Source organism: Nomascus leucogenys, chromosome 8 (genome assembly GCF_006542625.1).
Source record: "Nomascus leucogenys isolate Asia chromosome 8, Asia_NLE_v1, whole genome shotgun sequence".
Taxonomy (NCBI): Eukaryota; Metazoa; Chordata; class Mammalia; order Primates; family Hylobatidae; genus Nomascus; species Nomascus leucogenys.
In genome coordinates this window covers 81733018-81755550 of record NC_044388.1, presented here as the reverse complement: position 1 = coordinate 81755550, position 22533 = coordinate 81733018, and the positions used below count along the sequence as shown (strand labels likewise).

The following is a 22533-nucleotide window of genomic DNA, read 5'->3' as shown; positions in this document are numbered from 1 at the left end:
ATAATGTATCAACGTTGATTCATTAGTTTTGAGAACTGTACCATTTTTAATGTAAATTTTAACAATAGGTAAGACTGAGTGCAGAATAATGGGAACTCTGTACTATCCTGACAACTTTTCTGCAAATCTAAAACTATTCTTAAATAAAAAGTTCAGTTTAAAAAGATGAGGGGTGGTGAGTGGGGGTAGGAATGAAGGAGAGAGTTCATAAAAAAGACTGAAATTGTACATAGTCAAAAGAGAAGAACCACAACAAATTGGTGCTACTCAAAAAACAAATAAATATGTAAAAATCTGGCCCCAGTTAATTAAAAACTAAATATTCCAAGAAATTTAAATTAATTTATACAAACATAAAAAATAGCATTTTAGTTAGGATTTACTTTCCACTTTGTGCTTATAAAAATGTTTCTTTCTTTTTAATAGTAGCTCAGTTTTATTTTCTGTGGTAACAAACAACTAACAACCAGAGAAAACAAGGGGCCCCTGAGCACCCAAAAGCAGTACAGGCCGACCATGAGGCCCTCCCAGGAAAGTAGCAACTGTGGGAATTCCCCGCCCTAGGGAAGGATGGATGCACCGCCCAGGAGGAGACGTAAGGTTAGACCTCGCCCCATTTTCCCAGGCCAAGCTTAGTGGGAAACGGGGGTCCCAAAGTGCTGCAGGGTCCGCACCACCAGAGAAAGATGGTCAAGAAAGTTGATAACGGAAATTCGGAGCAGGCGACAGTCTTCAGCTTTCCAGCGGACGGCCAGGATCCTGCCGCTCACTGTGAGATCCCGCCGAACCACCCTTTGGTGGGGCTCGGCATCTGGAGCCAGGGACCCATGGGCAATTTCCGCCTCTAAGGGGGTCGGGAAAGGCACGCTGAGGGTGAATATGTGCGGCCGCATTCCCGGCCCCCTGGCCACAGACGCGGCGCCTCTGCCAGGATCTGACGGGTGCGGTGGGGGAGCTCCGCTGGCCGGAGCTGCCGGGGTGTCGGCGGCCCCGGGGCAGCTGTGATCACCCTGGCCATCCCCGCAGTTGGCGCCTCCGCCTGCGTCTGCATCCGCGTCCCACATGACCACCGCCGCCGCCGCTCCGACTCGTTTTCTTTTTAAACTAAAGAAAAAAGTATAGCTGTAGTTGTAGCCATTCAAACCTGGACTCACCTTTTCCTTCACCCAATTTTGCTCCTACCCTGGCTTCTTCCTCCTCTTCCTCCTTCTGGGCTCCCTATCCCAGGAAGGGCATCTCCAACCATCCTGTTGCTCAAGCCAGAAAGCTGGAAGTCATTCCTCCTTCTCCCCACCTCTGCATCAAGTCACCATGACTCTACCTGAAGACTTTACATGTTTTTATATTTGTATTTATTTTTCTCCCTCTCCATTTCTTCTATTTAGGCCTCATTATTTCTGATCTGATCGCTCTCCATAAAAACCTGCTAAGAATCTAACCTTCACATTAGCACCCAAGTGATTATTGTGAAATTTAAATGTAATCAAATCAGTTCTAAAACAAGGGTTACTGTGAGGATTACAATATGGCAACATTTGTAGAGCGTTTAGAGCAGTGCCTGGCAGGTCCTCCCAAAAGAAAGAACAATGAGGAAAGAGAACAGAAACAAAAAATCAGCTGTTACAGGTTATATCACCCCATCCCTAAAATCCTCCAGTGTCTCTTAAGAGCCTTCAAAATAAAATTCCAACTTTTTAGCATAATGCCCAAGCCCTTATTACTTGGTTCCTGCCAGGCCTCCAGCCATCTCCAGCTACCTCTATGAATACTTATGGCCATGTGGTTATTTAAAGTTATTGGCCAGGCGCGGTGGCTCACGCCTGTAATTCCAGCACTTTGGGAGACAGGCGGGCGGATCACCTGAGGTTGGGAGTTCAAAACCAGCCTGGCCAACATGGAGAAACCCTGTCTCTACTAAAAAATACAAAATTAGCCAGGCGTGGTGGAGCATGCCTGTAATCCCAGCTACTTGGGAGGCTGAGGCAGGAGAATTGCTTGAACCCGGGAGGCGGAGGTTGCAGTGAGCCGAGATGGCTCCATTGCACTCCAGCCTGGGCAAAAAGAGAGAAACTCCATCTCAAAAAAAAAAAAAAAAAAAAAAGAAAGTATGAAATATCCCACTGAAATAAAATATAATGGTAAGAAATGAGGCCATCCATGACAGCAGCAACAAAAAATGCCTAGTAACATTTAAGAAGAAATGATGAAGACCTGGTTTAAAAAATGAAGAAAATAAATATACAGTTACATGTTCATGAGTAGGAAGATTCAACATTCTAAACATGTTAATTCTCTCCAAACTGATATATAAAATCACCGTAATCACAATAAAACTCACAATGGGATTTGGGGGGAATCTGCCAGAAATATTCCTAAGTTCCTCTGGAAGAATAAACACACTCAAAAAATGCAAGGAATATTCTAAAAAGCAAGAACAATGAAGGGAAATAGTACCATGTATTTCAGTGGAAATTTAGTATACATTAAAAGTGGTGGCCAGGTGTGGTGGCTCACGCCTATAATACCAGCACTTTGGGAGGCCAAGGCAGGAGAACTGCTTGAGCCCAGGAGTTCAAGAACAGCCTGAGCAACATAGGAAGACCCTTTCTCTACACATACAAAAAAAAGGCTGGGGGGCGGATTTCATATTAGTCAGGAAAAATAAGATTAGTTGTAGACAAACTAGCTTGCCATTTGGAGAAAAAGATCAGTTACTTATAAATAATCCTCAGTCCTTACACCAAAATTACTTTTAGATGGAATAAAAAATTTAAGTTTAAAATGAAACAATGATTCCAGATGCAGCAGCAGGTGTCTGTAGTCCCAGGTACTGAAAAGGCTGCGGCAGGAGAATCACTCGAGCCTAGGAGTTCGAGGCCAGCCTGGGCAACACATCAAGGCTGTTAATTAAAAAAAAAAAAAAAAAAAAAGGGAAACAGTGAAAGTACTAGACATAACCTGTAAACCTGGGACAACAGATTTATATTTGTAATGCTGGACTGATGAAGGGGAAGGTGGAGACAAGAAAAAGGCCAAAAAGGAAGAGTCACAATTTATCTACATAAAAATTAAAATCTTTATATGGCCCAAAAATATACATATAGATACTAAGTAAAAAGCTAACAATATACTGAAGAAAATAACTGTAACACATGACAGACTAATATCTATCCCTAAAAGGGCTATTATTAAAATAGTGGAATTACACCACAGAAAAATAGTAAAATAATATGAACAGTTGACAGGAGAGTCAGTAAACATTTAAAACATGGTTAAACTAACAAAGAAACTCGAAACAGTATCACTTTTTGTCTCCAAGCTTAGCAAAGATTTAACAACAAAAGGCCCTCATATTGGCAAGGCCCACTCACACACTGCTGGAAGCAGTTACAAACCAATATGGAAACTTATTTATTACAATTTTAAATCTGCATTCATGTTGACTCAGCAATTTCAATTCTAGCTGTCCATCCAACAGAAATACTTGCATGACTACTCAAAGCTGTATTTGCTAATTTCTCTGCAGCAGTTTGTAAAACACTGGAAATTGCTGAAATGTTCATCAGTAGGGGAATAAATTATGGTGCCTGCATACTATGCCATTAAAAATAACAAGGCAGATTATTATTTATCCTGACATAGTAAGATGACAAAGTGAAAAGGGCAAGTTGTAAACAGCTTGTATAATGATCCCATTTCTATACAAACGAACACCACATACAAAGTTATTGCTAGTTTTTTTATTTTACGTAAGAATGCTTCTTAAAAGCGTTAACTTTTTTGTTAGTTTCATTTTTAGACAGGGTATTGCTCTGTCGCCCAGGCTGAGGTTCAGTGGTGCAATCACCACTCACTGCAGCCTTGACCTCCCAGGTCCATCCTCCTGCCTCAGCCTCCTAAGTAGCTGGGAGTACAGGCCCACACCACCACACTAACTCTAATTTTTGTAGAAACGAGGTCTTATTATGTTGCTCAGGCTGGTCTCAAACTCCGGGACTCAAGGGATCCGCCTGCCTTGGCCTCCCAAAGTGCTAGGATTACAGGCTTGAGCCACCATGCACCCCCTACTCTTCCTTTATTAGCATTTAACACTGGACTATTTATGTTTCTGGTTCCCTATGTTGTGAGCTCCTTGAAGGCAGGGACCACGACTTATGTGATTTTTTTTTTTTTTTCTGAGACAGAGTCTTGCTCTGTCACCCAGGCTGGAGTATAGTGGCACCATCCCTGCTCACTGCAACCTCCGCCTCCCAGGTTCACGTGATTCTCCTGCCACAGCCTCCCGAGAAGGTGGGACTACAAGCACGTGCCACCATACTTGGCTAATTGTTTCTATTTTTAGTAGAGAGGGGTTTCACCAAGTTGGCCAGGTTGGTCTAGAACTCCGGATCTCAGGTGATCCGCCCACCTTGGCCTCCCACAGTGCTGGGATTACAGGCGTGAGCCACGGCGCCCGGACTGACTTAGGTGATTTTTGTATTACAAAGCCCTAGTACACTGCCTGGTAATATTAGACGTTTACTAACGGTTGGTTTAAACAAAAAACGTTACACCAGAGGTGATACTTGAGAAGGAAACACCTAAGATTGAAAAAAATCAGGTGTCTGTCAGCCAATGCAAAAGCACACAAAGGTGAAAAGGTGTATATGGGAAACTGCAGATAGTTCTGTGACTGCAATTTACACTTAAAATTAATGGAAGAGAAAAGGCTGAAGAGGCAGCATGAGGATGCTTCCAAGGATAAAGTTCAAAATTCTTAGCGTAGCATATATAACAACAGACAAAGGCATGCCCTAACTAGCTTTGAAGCCTCACCTCCAGCTATTCTAGCTCCCTTAGCTATGGCTATATCCAATTAGTTGCAATTTCCTAAAAACATCATATTCTTCCACACCTTAGTATAGCCTTCCCCTGTGCTTTGTCCATTGCTCTCCTCCCATTTTCAAAACTCAGCTCAACTGCCACTTTCCCAAGGAAACTCTCTGATCTATCATGTTAATATACTAAGCTCTCCCCTACTGACTTCTACCTCATGGTTTCCCTGGCAGTCTGTTGACTTGTTTGGCTTCTCACTAACGTCTAACTGGGGCTTTTCAACTCTGTATCTCCAGTTTTGTTTTTGTTTTAAATCGAGACGTGGTTTCACCATGTTGCTTGGGCTGGTATCAAACTTCTGAGCTCAAGCAATCAGCCCAAGCTGGAGTCCCAAAGTGCTGGGATTACACACGTGAGCCACCGAGCGTGGCAAACTCCATCTTTCTTGGTGCTAGATACTGACATATCTGCTGTGTCCCTGGATAAAGAAGCGGACCCCAATTCCCATTAAGCCCCCGTGGTACCATTTTCAAGTCCAAGGTCTCACGTTGCAGATTGTACATCCAGGTTCACTGACCCGTAGAATTTAAAAGTTAGGTCAAATAATTAAACAAATTGTTTTAGTTAGACACTCTTGCTGCTACTCTGTAACCAAACTAGGTGAAAACCTGACGAGAGGAGTCCACGGCCCTCTGTGCATCAAAGACGGTCCAAACGTTTCACTGTTTAGCTCAGCCCCAAACACTCTGCGCTCAATCTGCAGGAATCAGCGAGGTCCAGGGCAGATAACATGTGTCTAGGGGCCTGGACGTGCACAAAGAGCCCTAACAAAACAGTTTGATTAACTGTGCCGCCTTGGACCACGCGTGAAAAACAGCAAAACCCAGGGCCTATGCTATTGGTCTGGGGACTAGACCCACCTGGCTCAAGCATTTCTTGCTCACCACGTTCCCAGAAAGTGAAAGAGGCGCCCGTAGGAGGGTGGGAGGGCGGACAAGACTGTTCCAAGAGCTTTCCCGTTCACACACAGCTCCCGCTGGGTCACTGTACCCGAGCCCTTCCCGCCCTCGCGGGCCGAGGCGGCCACCCCACAGGTTTGGGAACCCTAGGACTTGCACTGCTCCTGGGCCATGCCCCACCAGCCGGAGACTTCCGCACTCTCAGGCTCGCTGAGTGGAGAAAAAGGGCTCCAGAAGATTCCACGAGCGTCGGGAAGCCGGGTTAGCACCAACCCCCACAAGGCCTTTCGGCGCAGCTCCTCCCGACCCGTGCGCCCCCGCGCCGTTGCCCAGGTAACCGCGGGGCGGTGGCAGCGGCCGAGACAGGCGGGACTTCCGGCGGGTGACGCGCCCGGGTTCGGCTACAAAAGACGGCTGCGGCGCGCCGGGCGGAACTTTCCAGAACGCTCGGTGAGAGACGGAGGAGCGGTAACTGCCCGAGCTGCGAACAGCTCCGCGCTCCTTCCCGCTCCTTACACACCGGCCTCAGCCCGCACCGGTGAGTTTGAGCCCTCGCGCTTCCCCTAGTTCCCTGGCTGGCGCCATTGACGCCGGGAAACCGATGGAGCTGTGATCGGGAGGCAGTTGGCCGCGTGGGTAGGACCGTTGTCAGTTCCGGGGCCCACGATTTCCCTTTTGGAGGGCTAGTGTGGTGCCCTGGCAATCCATCCGCGGCACGCACAGTGAATGGGCCCGAGACCTTTCCTAGACCTCCCTCCCTCCCCAACCTGGGATTTCCAAGGAGCTACCGTCTTCGGCTGCCCCTCCGTGCGCGCCCCCGCCGCCCCCCTCCCCGTCCGCGCTCGCTCGGGGGGGCGGGGGTTGGCGAGCCTGCGCACGCGCACAGGGAGGCAGGGGCGAGGGGCTGCGGGGGGAGCCGGGCGGAGACTGCGGCTTTTGCTTTCGCTTTCCCTGTTTCCCCTCCCTTTGTTTGTTGAGGGCTGGGCTTTCCCCGCCGCCACTTGGGTCCAGGGTGGGAGGGAGAAAGGAAGGAAATCGGTCAGCGCCAAGTGCAAGGGGAAACCTGGCAGGTAAACTCTGCCAGCCTGAGGGGCGAGAGGGATTCGGCTGGAGAAGCTGTAAGCCGTCGGCGGTGGAGGGCTTGCCCTCTGAAGCCAGTAACCTGTTCTATAAACCACTCCCCCCACCACTGTGTGCCCAGATGTCTGGAGAGTATATGGAGTTTATCAGATTTACCAAAGACAGTGATAGTGTAATGACCGATAGACTGAACATATCACTGCTTCTTTTGGTTACAACTGTCACCGCCTCTAGGGGAAACGGGAAGAATCCAGATAATAGTTGTGTTATATTAGTATATTAGCTTTGGTGTGGGAGAATGGGAACCAGCTGCTAGAAGGCGGCTCTCGAATTATTTCCCGATAATGATTATTTGTTTTGTCCGTTCGAGTTTATAGCTGAATTATCGCAGGAATTGTTACCTTTTTGGTGAAATTTAGGAAAGGTGGTGTTCTTATAATCGGATTTGGCAAAGAGATTGCTCGGCCTTAGCTCTCATTTTTATTAATTAAAAACTACCAGTTGAAAGCCGGTTAAAGTTGCATTTTCTTATTTCAGGCAGTAGAAGATGGTGAAAGAAACAACTTACTACGATGTTTTGGGAGTCAAACCCAATGCTACTCAGGAAGAATTGAAAAAGGCTTATAGGAAACTGGCCTTGAAGTACCATCCTGATAAGAATCCAAATGAAGGAGAGAAGGTGAGTAGTATCTACTCTTAAATATATCTGAATGGTTCTTTGCCAGATGTATAGTATTTCTATTATGGCCTGAAATCGAGTATCTAATATAGTAACTATGATCACTTCTTGGCCTTTTTAGCTAAGATCAAGTGTAATGTAGCTAGGTAACACTTGTTTTTTTAAAAAAATGAAATTCACTCCTCTTTTCTCAAACAGTTTAAACAGATTTCTCAAGCTTATGAAGTTCTCTCTGATGCAAAGAAAAGGGAATTATATGACAAAGGAGGAGAACAGGCAATTAAAGAGGGTGGAGCAGGTGGCGGTTTTGGCTCCCCCATGGACATCTTTGATATGTTTTTTGGAGGAGGAGGAAGGATGCAGAGAGAAAGGAGAGGTAAGAATCTAGTCTTTGTGCAGCTAACTAAAGTTAGCTGTTGGTCAGAGCAGATCTTTGAGAAATCACCCATTTTAAATGCTTGTTTACATGTTGGTATAATGTTGCAAACTGACCACAAACTGCCTCTGATTTATGGTGTCGTGTTTTTTTGTTGTGTGTGTTTTTTGTTTTTTGTTTTTTCTTTAGACGGAGTTTCCCTCTTATTGCCAGGCTGGAAAGCCATGGCGTGGTCTCAGCTCATAGCAACCTCCACCTCCCGGGTTCAAGCGATTCTCCTGCCTCAGCCTCCCAAGTAGCTGGGATTACAGGCATGCACCACCACACCCGGATAATTTTGTATTTTTAGTAGAGATGGGGTTTCACCATGTTGGTCACGCTGGTCTTGAAGTGCAAACCTCAGGTGATCCACCTGCCTTGGCCTCCCAGAGTGCTGGGATTACAGGTGTGAACCACCATGCCTGGCCAGTGGTGTCGTTTTTTTAAAATGAGATTTAAGGGACCTAAAAAGCCAACAGAGTGGTAGCAAACGACTGCTTCCAAAAATCTTAGATATTATCAAACAAATTATGAGAACAGGCCGCGTGCTGTGGCTCATGCCTGTAATCCCAGCACTTTGGGAGGCCGAGGTGGGTGTATCACCTGAGGTCAGAGTTCAAGACCAGCCTGGCCAAGATGGTGAAACCCCATCTCTACAAAAATACAGAATTAGCTGGGCATGGTGGTGGGCATCTGCAATCCCAGCTCCTCTGGAGGCTGAGGCAGGAGAATCGCTTGAACCCTAGAGGCGGAGGTTGCAGTGAACGGAGGTCACGCCACTGCACTCCAGCCTGGGCAGCAAGAGTGAATCTCTGTCACAAAAAAAAAAAAAAAAAAAAAAGATCCAAAAATTAGCCAAGCATGGTGGTGCGTGCCTGTAATCTCAGTTACTCGGGAGGCTGAAGCAGGAGAGTCACTTGAACCCGGGAGGTGGAGGTTGCAGTGAGCTGAGATTGCACCATTACACTCCAGCCTGGGCAACACAGCAAGACTCTGTCTCAAAAAAAAAAAAAAAAAAAAAAAGGACAAAGTATATAGCAATATAATTTTCCAAGCCCTTTTTACAGATCTTATTTGGTGCTCCCTCACTCTCCAAAGGACTTTGATGGTAGGTACAGTGGCCTTTTTCAAATGGGACTAAGTTAAAGTTCAGAAACCTAAAATTTTTTCAAGCTCATATAGCAAGCCAACAGAGCCAGGGCTGAAAACTGGCTCGTTGCCTGCCACCTATCTAATTTTGCTTCAGCTTTATTGTGTCAAAATTATGTATTTAATATATTTATCAGGAAAGTGGCCTGTGGGCTCTAGAAATACTGCTCATAGGAGTAAAATGTTCAAGTCAAGAGGAATCAGTCTCACTTTATTCCCAGTACAGTGTATATAAGCAAGGGCTGATGAGCAGAACCAGTTTTAGAATGAATGGCCAAGCCATTAAGTTTCACTTTGAGCTGCTTAAGGTTCGGAAAGATTTGGGAAATTGTTTATTCAGTTTTTCTCTAAAGATCTTCAAAGAAAGGATTATGTTTTTATTAAGATACTTAAACTCCTTAAAGAGAAAGTCCACAATCCAAATGACTTGATTAGTAAATTGTTAGAATTTGTCCACAAAAAAGTAGTGGTGGTTTTTCACTTACCTTGCAAAGAACTGACCTGCACATTAACATTGGCAAGCTCTTTTATGTGGCTTTAGATCATATGGAGAGGTTATTTTTAGGGAAATGCGCTTCATCAAGCTCTAGAAGCTTTATTTTTCCTTCCTTATACTCAACACTGTCCAAAATAAGGGCAGCTAGATTTTAGTGTGCCAAAACTAAAGGTGGAACTATAAGCAAAAGGACATAATTAATGGTATTTCATGCTTGATTAGAAAGTAAAAATATTAGGCATGTTGTACAGAAACAAGTTTGAGAACTTTTTTCAGTTGGTGGAAAGGCAATAATATTGTTGTGAATAAGTCCTTGTGGAAGGATCACTAGCTAGGAACTTATTAACTTATTAGCAGGTGACTTCATACTTCTAACCTTATGTCCTTATGAGATCTTGACCTTCCATTTCCCATTCTGATTTAAGTGAAGTAAGGCACTCCTTAGTAGCCACTGGCCATGTGTGGCTCCATTAATTTAAGACAAAAACAAAAATACGGTTTCTTAGTCTAAATGGCCACATTTACATGCTCAATAAGCACATGTGATTGGTGGCTGCTACGTTGGACAGAACAGATATAAAACATTTATCACTGCAGAAAGTTCTGTTGGGCAATGCTATTATAAAAGGTATGAGAAATTTGGCCTTCAAAACAACCTGTGCTGGGCCAGCAGTAAATGGGCTGTTTTCTACTAAATCAGGAAGAAGTAGAAATTGATACTCTTCTGTGGTGACTCAATAAATACATCAGCTTCCCTGGCCAATCTTGATTAATGAGAATTTACTGTGCTGCAGAATTTTTGGATGAAGTAATTGGCCACGTTGCTCAATACGGTACGAAGTGAAAGCTTCAAAGAATATATTGTGACAGAAATGAACGTTTGGATTATTGTGAAATGTGCTCTTTTAAATAACATTGTTTTTTCTCAAGTGACTTTGAAGGTAATGCTTTTGCTTACCATATTTCCAAGATGGCCACATCTGTGCCCTTAGGCAAATATTTAATCTCTGACCTGATTTTCCCTCATCTGTGATTACATCACAGTTTGAGGATCATCTGTGATAATGTGAACATTCTGTGTGTATAGTAGGTAGTCAACAGATGTACCCTGTGAGGCTCATCTTTTATTATCCTTTGCCACATTCTTTATAGTGCCTTTAGCAAAAATAAATAAGATCCAGCATCTTAAACAGATTTGTAACGAGAAGTATTTTGTTTTAGGTAAAAATGTTGTACATCAGCTCTCAGTAACCCTAGAAGACTTATATAATGGTGCAACAAGAAAACTGGCTCTGCAAAAGAATGTGATTTGTGACAAATGTGAAGGTACGGTGTGGTTTTTTGTTTTTTGTTTTTTTTAAACATCTTTACTATGACACCTGAAAATGGAGCTAAGACTTCCTAGATATGTAAAATTGACTCATGTACACTACGTAGATTTGGGAGGGGAGGGCAGATATGAAGAAAACCAACTGAAAACCTGTCACCTAAAGAAATATCAGCACTTTTTTCTGTGTATATTTTAAATACAGTTGGGATCAAGCTAGTTTGGTATCTTTTTTGTAATAAGTAAAAGTTATTTATTGGAAATAAAGTATGTTCTAATAAGAATGAAACTCAGAATGATCTCATCAGTTGTATATTCAGAGGGTAGCATTCCATCAGACTTCGAAAATATTAAAAGTATAGCATTTAGGAATTGTCTTCTTAAAACATTTACTACTGTATACACTACGAATTCATATATTATTTAATTTTCTTTTTAAATTTAGGTAGAGGAGGTAAGAAAGGAGCAGTAGAGTGCTGTCCCAATTGCCGAGGTACTGGAATGCAAATAAGAATTCATCAGATAGGACCTGGAATGGTTCAGCAAATTCAGTCTGTGTGCATGGAGTGCCAGGGCCATGGGGAGCGGATCAGTCCTAAAGATAGATGTAAAAGCTGCAACGGAAGGAAGATAGTTCGAGAGAAGAAGATTCTAGAAGTTCATATTGACAAAGGTGAGTTCTGAGCTACTTATTCTGAAGTCTTGAATGCTGTAGCAGATTTATTATTAACATTTTATAATTGTTTAAAAACCATTCTTAATTAGGTTATATATGATCCTATCAATCAGAAATAGCTCTTAGCAGCTTAGTAAATAATGTTCTTCCATCCAGACATAATTTTGCACATTGGTATATTACTAATAGAGAATATATTAGGACTCTCCTTATTTAATATGACAGGATCATCTTTTGAAATCATTGGTCCTGTAAATGATTGAATAGTGTTCCAAACTTAATTCTCTTCTGTTAAACCATAGTTCTTCCATCTTTTAAAAAATTAGAATTAATTGTACACATTCTTTTTTTTTTTTTTTTTTTGAGACGGAGTCTGGCTCTGTTGCCCAGGCTGGAGTGCAGTGGCGCAATCTCGGCTCACTGCAAGCTCCGCCTCCTGGGTTCACACCATTCTCCTGCCTCAGCCTCTCTGAGTAGCTGGGACCACAGGCGCCCACCACCACGCCCGGCTAATTTTTTGTATTTTTAGTAGAGACGGGGTTTCACCGTGGTCTCGATCTCCTGACTTCGTGATCCGCCCACCTTGGCCTCCCAAAGTGCTGGGATTACAAGCGTGAGCCACCGTGCCCGGCTGTACACATTCTTAATTAGGAGTTAATAGATCAAGGGATAGGCATACTTTTAAGGATTTCAGAAGGGAGTTAGGTGAATAATTGGGTCTCATTAAAATTCGTGGTTTTTTTGTTTTTTTCGGAGATGGAGTTTTGCTCGTTTCCCAGGCTGGAGTGTGCAATGGCACAATCTCAGCTCATTGCAACCTCTGCCTCCCAGGTTCAAGCAATTCTTCTGCCTCAGCCTCCCAAGTACCTGGGATTACAGGCACCCAGCACTATGCCGGGCTAATGTTTTGTATTTTTAGTAGAGACAGGGTTTCACCATGTTGGCCAGGCTGATCTCGAACACCTGACCTCAGGTGATCACCTTCCTCGGCCTCCCAGAGTGCTGGGATTACAGGCATGAGCTACCACACCAGGCCTCATGTTTATTTTTTTAAACTAATGGGCATTTTTTTTGTTTGTTTTTGTTTTTTTCTGAGATAGAGTCTTGCTCTGTTGCCCAGGCTGGAGTGCAGTGATGTGATCTTGGCTCACTCTAACCTCCGCCTCCCAGGTTCAAGCGATTCTCCTGCCTCAGCTTCCCAGGTAGCTGGGACTACAGGTGTGCACCACCACACCTGGCTAATTTTTTTGTATTTTTAGTAGAGACGGGGTTTCACCATGTTAGGCTGGTCTCAAACTCTTGACCTCAAATGATCTGCCTGCCTTGGCCTCCTAAAATGCTGGGATTACAGGTGTGCGTCACCATACCTGGCCTGGACTTGTTTAAATAAGCATATTGGCCCACTTAATTGGGTTACTTGCCCATCTATTATATTTAAATGGTCCGTTAATTGATTTGAAATAATTTAGACTACTTTTCCTTTTTTTAGACTTGACACTTCCCTACCTATTGGGCTCCAGATTTAGAAATAACTATATAACCTTTTTTTTTGTATTCTTGGGATTTGATTTGTCAATTTTTAAATTTTACTCTTGTCAACTTGCAAAAACATTTTAAAATGTATTACAGCAATACATTGCAGAAATTTTAAGAAATGTATGTAACCCCAGAAGGAAACTTGAGTCAACATTATGGTAATCTTTTTTCAGATTTTGCTGTTTATATATGGGTCTACTATTATACTGTACTGTGGTATGATACCAATCTGGAATTGTTAATATTTGAACTTATTTCCATATTAATATACAAATCTACATTAACATAAGTGGTTGCAATAGGATTCTGTCATGTGACTCATGATACTGGCCTCTCTGACCCCCAGGGTTTTCCACCCAAGAATGTAGTACATTGAAAGGTAAAAATAAGTTTCCTTGGCCAGTTGTTGAACTTAATAAATCTGTGTTCCCCCTTAGTGGGCCCATGCCTAAGGTTTATACTTTGAGGTGTTCTTGATACCAATAGCATATGGAGTAGGTCTTAACGTTGTTGATAGGTTCTTGGAAACTGGGACTTCTAGCAGAATGACCTCAAATAATGTCATGCAGGTCCTCAAATAATGTCATGTCACTATAACACAGCTGAGGGGAAAAAATTGGTCTTGTTATGTGTTATTTTATTTAAAGCAATTTCCAAGAACCTATCAACAATGGACTGTAAGTGAGAACTTGAAATTAATGCCCTAACTGTATAGCAAGTGAAGGCATTTGTGCTATGCCTACCCTTGCTCTTTATTCAGGAAAACCTAGCTGAGTTTAATTGCTTCCCTAGCATATCAAGTTATTTTGCCTCAATACACGATTAAAGACAGATTGTTTAATTTTGTCAGTGTATGATACTGATAGTGCTTTAAGTCCTTATTTAAGAGGTACATACTGAAGTATTTGTGGGTTAATGGATATGGTTGGAGTTTGCTTGAAAGTATATGTGGGGGGGCATGCGTAGGGGTATAATACATGAAATATTAGTCATGAGTTAGTAACTGCTGAAGCCAAATTGGATGGATATATAGGAATTCATTGTACTGTTGGCTCTGTTTATACAGGATTAATATTTTCCATACTAAAAGGTGCTCTGTTAGGTAACCAGAGTGATCTCGGGAAATAATCAGGAGATAACTGCTTTGGTGTAATACTCTACAAACACAGGTTTTCTTACATGAGTTATGTTCCAAGAGATGTTGCCCAAACCCTTACTGAACTAAAATATGTGGGTCAGAGGTGAGGGGCAGGGAAGTCTCAGTTAAAAAAAAAAGAAAAAAGCATGTTTTTTGCCCTGTTAGAAAATACTCCTCTCCTCGTATTTTATGGACCACATGGGCTAAGGGAGTGTCTAGCACTGATTGTTTTGTTTGCTTGTTTGTTTTAATTTAAATGAGACAAGGTCTGAAACTCCTGTGCTCCAGGGTGCCATCCTCAGGGTATCCTCCTGACTCGGCCTCCCAAAGTGTAATTACCCTTTTTTTAAGGGGACTATACTGAATAGTTCTTAAAAATACGGATTTTCAGGCACAGGGGCTCAGGTCTGTAATCCTAACACTATAGGAGGCCGAGGCAGGAGGATCCCTTGAGCCCAGTAGTTCAAGACCAGCCTGAGCGACATGAGAACCCCCATCTCTACTTAAAAAAAAAAAAAAATTTTTTTTTTTTTTTTTTTTTTTTTTTCCAAAAATTAGCTGGTCTGTGGTCCTGGCTACTCGGGAGGTTGAGGTGGGAGGATCACTTGAGCCCAGGAGATGGAGGCTGCAGTGAGCCATGTTTATGCCACTGCACTCCAGCCTAGGCAACAGAGCCAGATCCTATCTCAAGAAAAGATTATAGATTTAAAATTTTTTTAGTTTTATATATAAATACTACAATAGAAGGGTCTTGATTTACATTGCTGTTAGACTTTTAATGGAAGTAATTTGATGTGTTATAAGTAATGAAATTGAAATAATTAACATTTTTTGGTTATAACCAGTGTTTGCCAGTCATGGTTTAGTACCAGCATGTACCTGTTTAGTTAATACTCTCAACATTGCTAATGAGGTGTAGGTGTCTGTGGGAAAGTTGAAACTTGGAAAGGATATGCAGCTTGCTTCCCCAGGGTAATCCAGCCAGTGAATAGCAGCGCTGAGATTTGAAGGCTGGTCTCTCTGCCTCTAGAGTTTGTGTTCTCCACTGTGATACCTTTCTTCAGGAGCAAATGGACTGAACTACTCAAGTGGGCTTTCTTAGTCATTTCTGTGATTTTTACGCATAAACAAACATCTATGTATAGATTTTATGATTCTGACGTTAGTTGGATATTTAATAAGAGTACAAAATTAACGTTTTGTTTTTAGGCATGAAAGATGGCCAGAAGATAACATTCCATGGTGAAGGAGACCAAGAACCAGGACTGGAGCCAGGCGATATTATCATTGTGTTAGATCAGAAGGACCATGCTGTTTTTACTCGGTAAAGACTTTTATCAACCACTCAAATTGATATCTTACATATTTGGGTTGTTGGTTTTGTTTTTTGTTTTTTAAAGTGTTTTCCATTACTTCTTAGAACCTATTTCCCGGAAAGATTGTTAACCATTGTTCGGATCATAAGAGGTTGAATACATAGGATCAGATTTTTAGCTTTTTGTCTCTAAGTATGGAATGTTGAAAATGTGTTTCAGTTAGATGTTTTGTGTGAACCTAAGCAGCAGATGGGTGGGGAAAACATCCCTGGACAAAAATTTGCCCTCAATCTTTGTAAAACAATTTAAGTGCCTTAAAGCTCTCACCAGTTTTCAATCTCAAGTTTATGATAAATTGAATTGCTTTTAATTATAAATACCCAAAAGCATCTCTGTAGGAAACTTAAATTGGAACTCAATACTAAGTATAAATTCAGGTCTACCATTTTGAGCTAAATAACGAGTATGATGAACACTGAAGCACAAGAAAGATTGATGGTTAACAGCAAATGTTTGTGATCCATGGCTAACATAACAGACCCTCTGTGTATGCTATATTCCCAGCAACTTGGGAGGCTGAGGTGGGAGGATCACTTGAGGCCAGGAGTCCTAGCTACTGGGGAGGCCGAGGCAGGAGAGTGGCTTGAACTCAGGAGTTCAAGGTTATGATCACGCCACTGCATTCTAGCCTGGGTGACAGTATGAGCCCTTTTTTTTTTTTTTTTTTTTTAATGGACTGGAGGTGAAATTGGGAACATCTTAAACTAGTTTAGAATTAATTAATATTTTGGCTAGGTCTGGTGGCTCACGCCTGTAATCCCAGCACTTTGGGAGGCTGAGACGGGTGGTCAGGAGTTCAAGACCAGCCTAGCCAACGTGGTGAAATACCATCTCTGTTAAAAATACAAAAATTAGCCAGGCGTGGTGGCAGGCCGTGAGGCAGAAGAATCACTTGAGCCCCGGAGGCAGAGGTTGCGGTGAGTTGAGATGGCGCCATTGCACTCCAGCCTGGGCAAAAAGAGCGAAACTTGGTCTCAAAAAAAAAAAAAAAAAAAAAAAAAAGGAAAAAAAAAAGACTAATATTTTACAAATGTCTGAAGATAATGGGAAATGTTGTCAAGCTCAGGCTTTTGATGCTGTCATTTGAGAAGGGTATTATATTTATTTTTTTTTTTTTTTTGAGACGGAGTTTTGCTCAACAGGCCCAGGCTGGAGTGCAATGGTGACATCTCGGCTCACTGCAACCTCCAACTCCTGGGTTCAAGCTATTCTCACCTCAGCCTCCCGAGTAGCTGGGATTACAGGCGCCCGCCACCATGCCCAGCTAATTTTTGTATTTTTAGTAGAGACGGGTTTCACCATGTTGGCCAGGCTGCTATCGAACTCCTGATCTTAGGCATTCCACCCGCCCCGGCCTCCCAAAGTGCTGGGATTACAGGCATGAGCCACCGCGCCCGGCCTAAAGATGTTTTATTAATGTGAGTTGGAAAAGGAAAGTCTAAGCATGAGAAGGAGGAAGTGGGCTGTTACATTAAATATGAAAGGCTGTGTTCACTCACAATATGCCAGGAACTATTATTTCAGGTTCACCAATGAGGAAATTCTTACAGTCCCTTTAAATTGGACATATCCTCACTGTTTAATTTCATAGAGCCTAAGTTATCTAGGACCCTGCCCAGGCTAGAGTGCAGTGGCACGATCTTGACTCACTGCAACCTCTGCCTCCAGATTCAAGTGATTCTCCTGCCTCAGCCTCCGGAGTAACTGGAACTACAGGTGCGTGCCACCACGCCCGGCTGATTTTTTGTATTTTTAGTAGAGATGGGGTTTCACCATGTTGGCCAGGCTGGTCTTGAACTTCAGACCTTAGGTGATCCACCCTCCTCAGCCTCCCAAAGTGCTGGAATTACAGATGTGAACCACAGCGCCCGGCCTAACCCTCACTCTTGTGAGGTTCTTTTCCTCTGAGAAACCAGATTTAAAATTAGGTAATGAAACAATTCACGGATGGTAAATGGTAAAGGCTGCCTAGAGTGTGTGGAATGACTTCGAATCCTTATCTAGGAAACGGGGCTGGCAGGTTCCACATGTTTGCTCTTCCCAGATCTCTGCTCTGCTTGATTTTTACAACGGGGGAAGAAAAGAGTGTTTGTAAAAGACCCTTTGCTTTTATTAAACAAAAAAGGAGCCTGCTTTGGTACATCTACTGATTGGTGATTTGAAAAATATAAGTATGTGTTATATTTTATGCAGACGAGGAGAAGACCTTTTCATGTGTATGGACATACAGCTGGTTGAAGCATTGTGTGGCTTCCAGAAGCCAATATCTACTCTTGACAACCGAACCATCGTCATCACCTCTCATCCAGGTATGGGAACTAGGCAAGCTTAAGCTTCTCTTTTCTATTCTAGTATTTTCCTTGTCTCCCGATAACAAAGTGTAGTATAGGCACTGAGGGAAACCCATTGTTTTTCTTTCTCAGTTACATATCCTTCTCTGGGCTGAGATGAAGTTATAAGGTCTTGGCTCTCTTGTCAGCCCTTGGAAAACCCATAAGTGAAAGGTAACAGGATTGCTTTGCCACATAAGTTTTACTCCTGCCAATGAGCTAGGACAGTGCTCTGTTCTTTATATTCCCTGCCTCATAAAAATGTGACCATACTTAAGGAAGAACTTGGCTTCAATGTTTCTAGGTCAGATTGTCAAGCATGGAGATATCAAGTGTGTACTAAATGAAGGCATGCCAATTTATCGTAGACCATATGAAAAGGGTCGCCTAATCATCGAATTTAAGGTAAGAATACTTGAGAACAATTGGCTTACTAAAATCTGATAAAAAAGTAAAATTTCAGCCAGGTGCAAGTAGCTCATGCCTGTAATCCCTGCATTTTGAGAGGCTGAGGCAGGAGGATCCCTTGAGCCCAGGAGTTTTGAGAACAGCCTGGGCAACATAGTGAAACCCTGTCTCTTAAAAAAAAAAAAAAAAAAAAAAAAATTAAAATTTCTGAATGCCAAACAACCTGAAACTTATATATTTCCTTACTCAGCAAGAAACACATGGATCTGGCCACGTGCCTCTGGTGCATGCCTATAATCCCAGTGCTTTGGGAGGCCAAGACAGGTGGATCGCTTGAGCTCAGGAGTTCAAGGCCAGCCTGGGCAACATGGCAAAACCCCATCTCTACAAAAAATACAAAAATTAGCCAGGCATGGTGGCACACACCTATAGTCCCAGCTACTCGGGAGGCTGAGGTGGGAGGATTGCTTGAGCCTAGGTGGTCAAGGCTGTAGTGAATCAAGATCGTGTCACTGAACTTCAACCTGGGTGACAGAATGAGACCCTGTCTCAAAAAAAGAAGAAAGAAAATTTACCTAATTTACTTATTCCTGTCATGTTGAGCATTCTTTGTTAACAAGTTGAGGATGGGGTTTTTTGCATCATTAATTGGATATTTAAAGATAGGTTGTGGGAAGGGTATGTGGGACAAGTGGGTATTTTACTAATGAAAGGTTGTAACTGGCATCTTAAAGTTGAGAGGCGCTTTATAATAATTGCAGATTTCTTGGCAAAATAGTGTAAGGCTTGATTTGTTAATAGGTATAAAGCAATCCAGTCATTTTCCTGAGTCTTAAATTGGCCTGTCACCACAAAAATATTAATTAAAACTTTTTTTTTTTTCCTTTTTGAGATGGGAGTCTTGCTCTGTCACCCGGGCTGGAGTGCAGTGGTGCAATCCTGGATCACTGTAACCTCCACCTCCTGGGTTCAAGCAATTCTCCTGCCTCAGCCTCCTGAGTAGCTGGGATTACAGGTGCCCACCACCACGCTGGGCTTTTTAGTAGAGATGGGGTTTCACCATATTGGCCAGGCTGGTCTCAAACTCCTGACCTCAGGTGATCTGCCCACCTCAGCCTCCCAAAGTGTTGGGATTTGTAATCCCAATTGTATGAGCCACCGCACCTGGCCTAAAAACATCTTTGGATAAGAAAGAACTACCCTTTTGAGAGTAAGAATAGCTTTGTTTAAATATCTCGTGAGAAGGGTTAGGCTGTTGCAGGATGGGTTTTGGTATTAAAAAGTCAGTTTGCTGGATAGAACAGTGGTTGTTAAAGTGCAGTTTTATTTAATGCAATCATTTTTAATAAAGCCTGACTTTTGGTCATAATCCTTCAACTCTAGTTCAGAGTGTGCTATGCATTATGCCTTTTTAGAGCCTGTTCTAACCTGAGATTGGCAGATTAACCTAAATATTACGTGTTTACAAGTGTTTTTCTGGGGAAAATGGGTCCATGATACTCTAAGGAGCTAGTGATGAAATCAGATTGAACAGTAAAAGTTTCTTTTGAAGGTAAACTTTCCTGAGAATGGCTTTCTCTCTCCTGATAAACTGTCTTTGCTGGAAAAACTCCTACCCGAGAGGAAGGAAGTGGAAGAGACTGATGAGATGGATCAAGTAGAACTGGTGGACTTTGATCCAAATCAGGAAAGACGGCGCCATTACAATGGAGAAGCATATGAGGATGATGAACATCATCCCAGAGGTGGTGTTCAGTGTCAGACCTCTTAATGGGCCAGTGAATAACACTCACTGCTGGCATTTAATGTGCAGTAGTGAATGAGTGAAGGACTGTAATCATAATATGCTCACTACTTGCTCTTGTTTTTGTTTTAATTTTCAACTATCGTAGTGTTTAAAAAAGTTAAATGAAGAATAAACGCAAATATAAAAGCTCTGATTTTGCCCTGTATGTATGATGACTTCAGTGTGCAAGATGAAGTTAATACCTGTAAAAACTACAAAGAAGTTCCCCTAGCATTTCTAGGCCAAACCTTGTAATTGACTTCAGCTATGTACGTGGACAAGCTTAGACTGAAATGCTAGGTATATGTATTGGCTTCAGTGTATGACCCTTCATTGTTAAGCTATGAAAGTAAAACTCTGTATTTAACTGGCAACGAGGAAAAAAAAAATTTGTAGAGAAGTGTTGGTCTGTATAGTTCTTTGTATTAAGTGGGATTCATTGTAATGCCTCTGCATTTATTCTATTGCCTCAACTGTTACTTGAAGATGGCGTAATATATAATTTATCCTGTGGTATCAGTGATAAAAATGATACCTTTCTATAGGAGGGGTTTATCATAATATGCTGCTTCTTGAAGGCTTGCACTTCCAGAATTGTTTCCTTCTGCTGTGCCATTCATATATATATATATATATATATATCCATATATATCTTGACCAGTCCTGGTCATTTTTCCCCCTCCTTGTCTGTGGACCATGATGAGCCCGAGTAGTGACTTCAGAGCTGGGTAACATAGAAATTAAAGTGAAAAGACCTTTACGTGGAGAATTTGCATGCATAATATAGGAAGGTGTTCTTAGGTATGTTACAGGATTACTTTAAACCATTTGACTTACGCTCCAAAGTAATGTTGGTAGTATAGCAAATTATGATGAATAGCTTTAATTGTATGTTTAAAAGTCTCATATGTTCACATGCTTAAATCTGGGTATCAGAATTTAAGCAATTCTTGAAATGTATTGTCTCCTTAATATACTAATTACAAAGCATCTCCAATGTGTGTCACTACAGGCTTTTTTTTCCCAGATATCAAATTTTGGCTTTTAACTAAGACACATAACTTGATTTTAGCTAGTCTGAATGAGTGATACAAAAATACTATTGAACTATAGTTTAATATGAAATAGGATGGAAAGTAAAAGTGGAGGACTGGGTAATGAGCCAAGAAGAAGGGGACTTAGAAAACTGCAAACATTGAGAAAACTGCAAACATTGGAGTGAGCATGAGAGAACAAGTTCTCATAAAGAATACAAGTTTCAAAAGGAGAAAAACTATGTGTTTAAAAAATAAGGTTCCCAAACCATCAGTGTTTTGTCAACTTCCTTTTAGTCTGTGCCAGCCACCCACAGCTACCCTAAAGTTAGAGATGTGAAGCAGATGTTCAGGAAAGTATAATTGATCAGTGTTCAAAAAAGTGCTTGTGACAGATTTCAATTTTCACTGGGTTTGTGTACAAATTCTAAAAATTTCTCAACCTGTATTTTAATGCATTTAAGAGCATTGTTTAGGGCCGGGCACGGTGGCTCACACCTGTGATCCCAGCACTTTGGGAGGACAAGGCAGGCAGATCACCTGAGGTCAGGAATTTGAGACCAGCCTGGCCAACTTGGTGAAAACGTGATGTACTTTACTAAAAGTACAAAAATTAGCCAAGCGTGATAGCACTCACTTGTAGTCCCAGCTACTCGGGAGGCTGAGGCAGAATTGCTCGAACCCAGGTCCGGAGGTTGCAGTGAACCAAGATCGCACCATTGCACTCCAGCCTGGGTGACAGCAAGACTTCATCTCAAAAAAAAAAAAAAAAAAAGCATTGTTTATAGGGCACTTAAAATTTTTTACAAATCTCACACAAGGTTTTCAGCGTTTGTCAGTCATAAGGGAAATGCACATAAAAACCAGATACCACTTCATACCTAATAGGATAGCTCTAATCCAAAAAATGGAAAATAAGAATATGGAGAAATTGGAACCCTCTGTACTTTGTTGATGGTAATGTAAAATGTTGCAGTTGCTGTAGAAAAGTCTGGCAGCTGCTTAAAAAGCTAAACATGGAATTAGCACATGACCCAGAGCTGGCCCTCCTTTTTGGGTTTCACATCCATGGATTTAGTCAACTTTGGATCAAAAACAATTGAGAAAAATTGTTTCCTGACCATGTACAGACTTCCTAAACAAAAAAGTATAACAGCTGTTTACATAGTATTTACATTGTATTAGGTATTACAAGTAACCTAGAGCTAGATGGCTAAATTATGCAGGATGTGTAGGTTATATGCAAATAACCATGCCATTTTATATCAGGGACTTGAGTACCCTCAGATTCTGGTATCCATGGAAAGTCGTGGAACCAGTACCCCCATG

The 22533-nt window shown here is 42.1% G+C and overlaps 1 protein-coding gene and 1 pseudogene across 2 annotated transcripts; one reads left to right on the top strand and one right to left on the bottom strand.

The window, feature by feature from the left end:
• Window positions 1–416: 416 nt before the first annotated feature.
• LOC100597877 lies at window positions 417–6075 on the bottom strand (annotated as a pseudogene). The gene is made up of 2 exons (XR_001116284.2): window positions 5736–6075; window positions 417–1104 (listed from the first exon to the last, which is right to left on the bottom strand). The product of XR_001116284.2 is annotated as an EKC/KEOPS complex subunit LAGE3 pseudogene (transcript).
• Window positions 6076–6139: 64 nt separating this feature from the next.
• DNAJA1 (DnaJ heat shock protein family (Hsp40) member A1) lies at window positions 6140–21167 on the top strand. The gene is made up of 9 exons (XM_003263428.4): window positions 6140–6312; window positions 7392–7533; window positions 7732–7909; window positions 10815–10919; window positions 11366–11593; window positions 15480–15594; window positions 17840–17955; window positions 18281–18381; window positions 19937–21167. The coding sequence occupies exons 2-9, from the start codon at window positions 7402–7404 to the stop codon at window positions 20153–20155; spliced, it is 1194 nt and encodes a 397-aa protein (XP_003263476.1). The 5' UTR covers window positions 6140–6312; window positions 7392–7401; the 3' UTR covers window positions 20156–21167.
• The last annotated feature ends 1366 nt before the right edge of the window (window positions 21168–22533 follow it).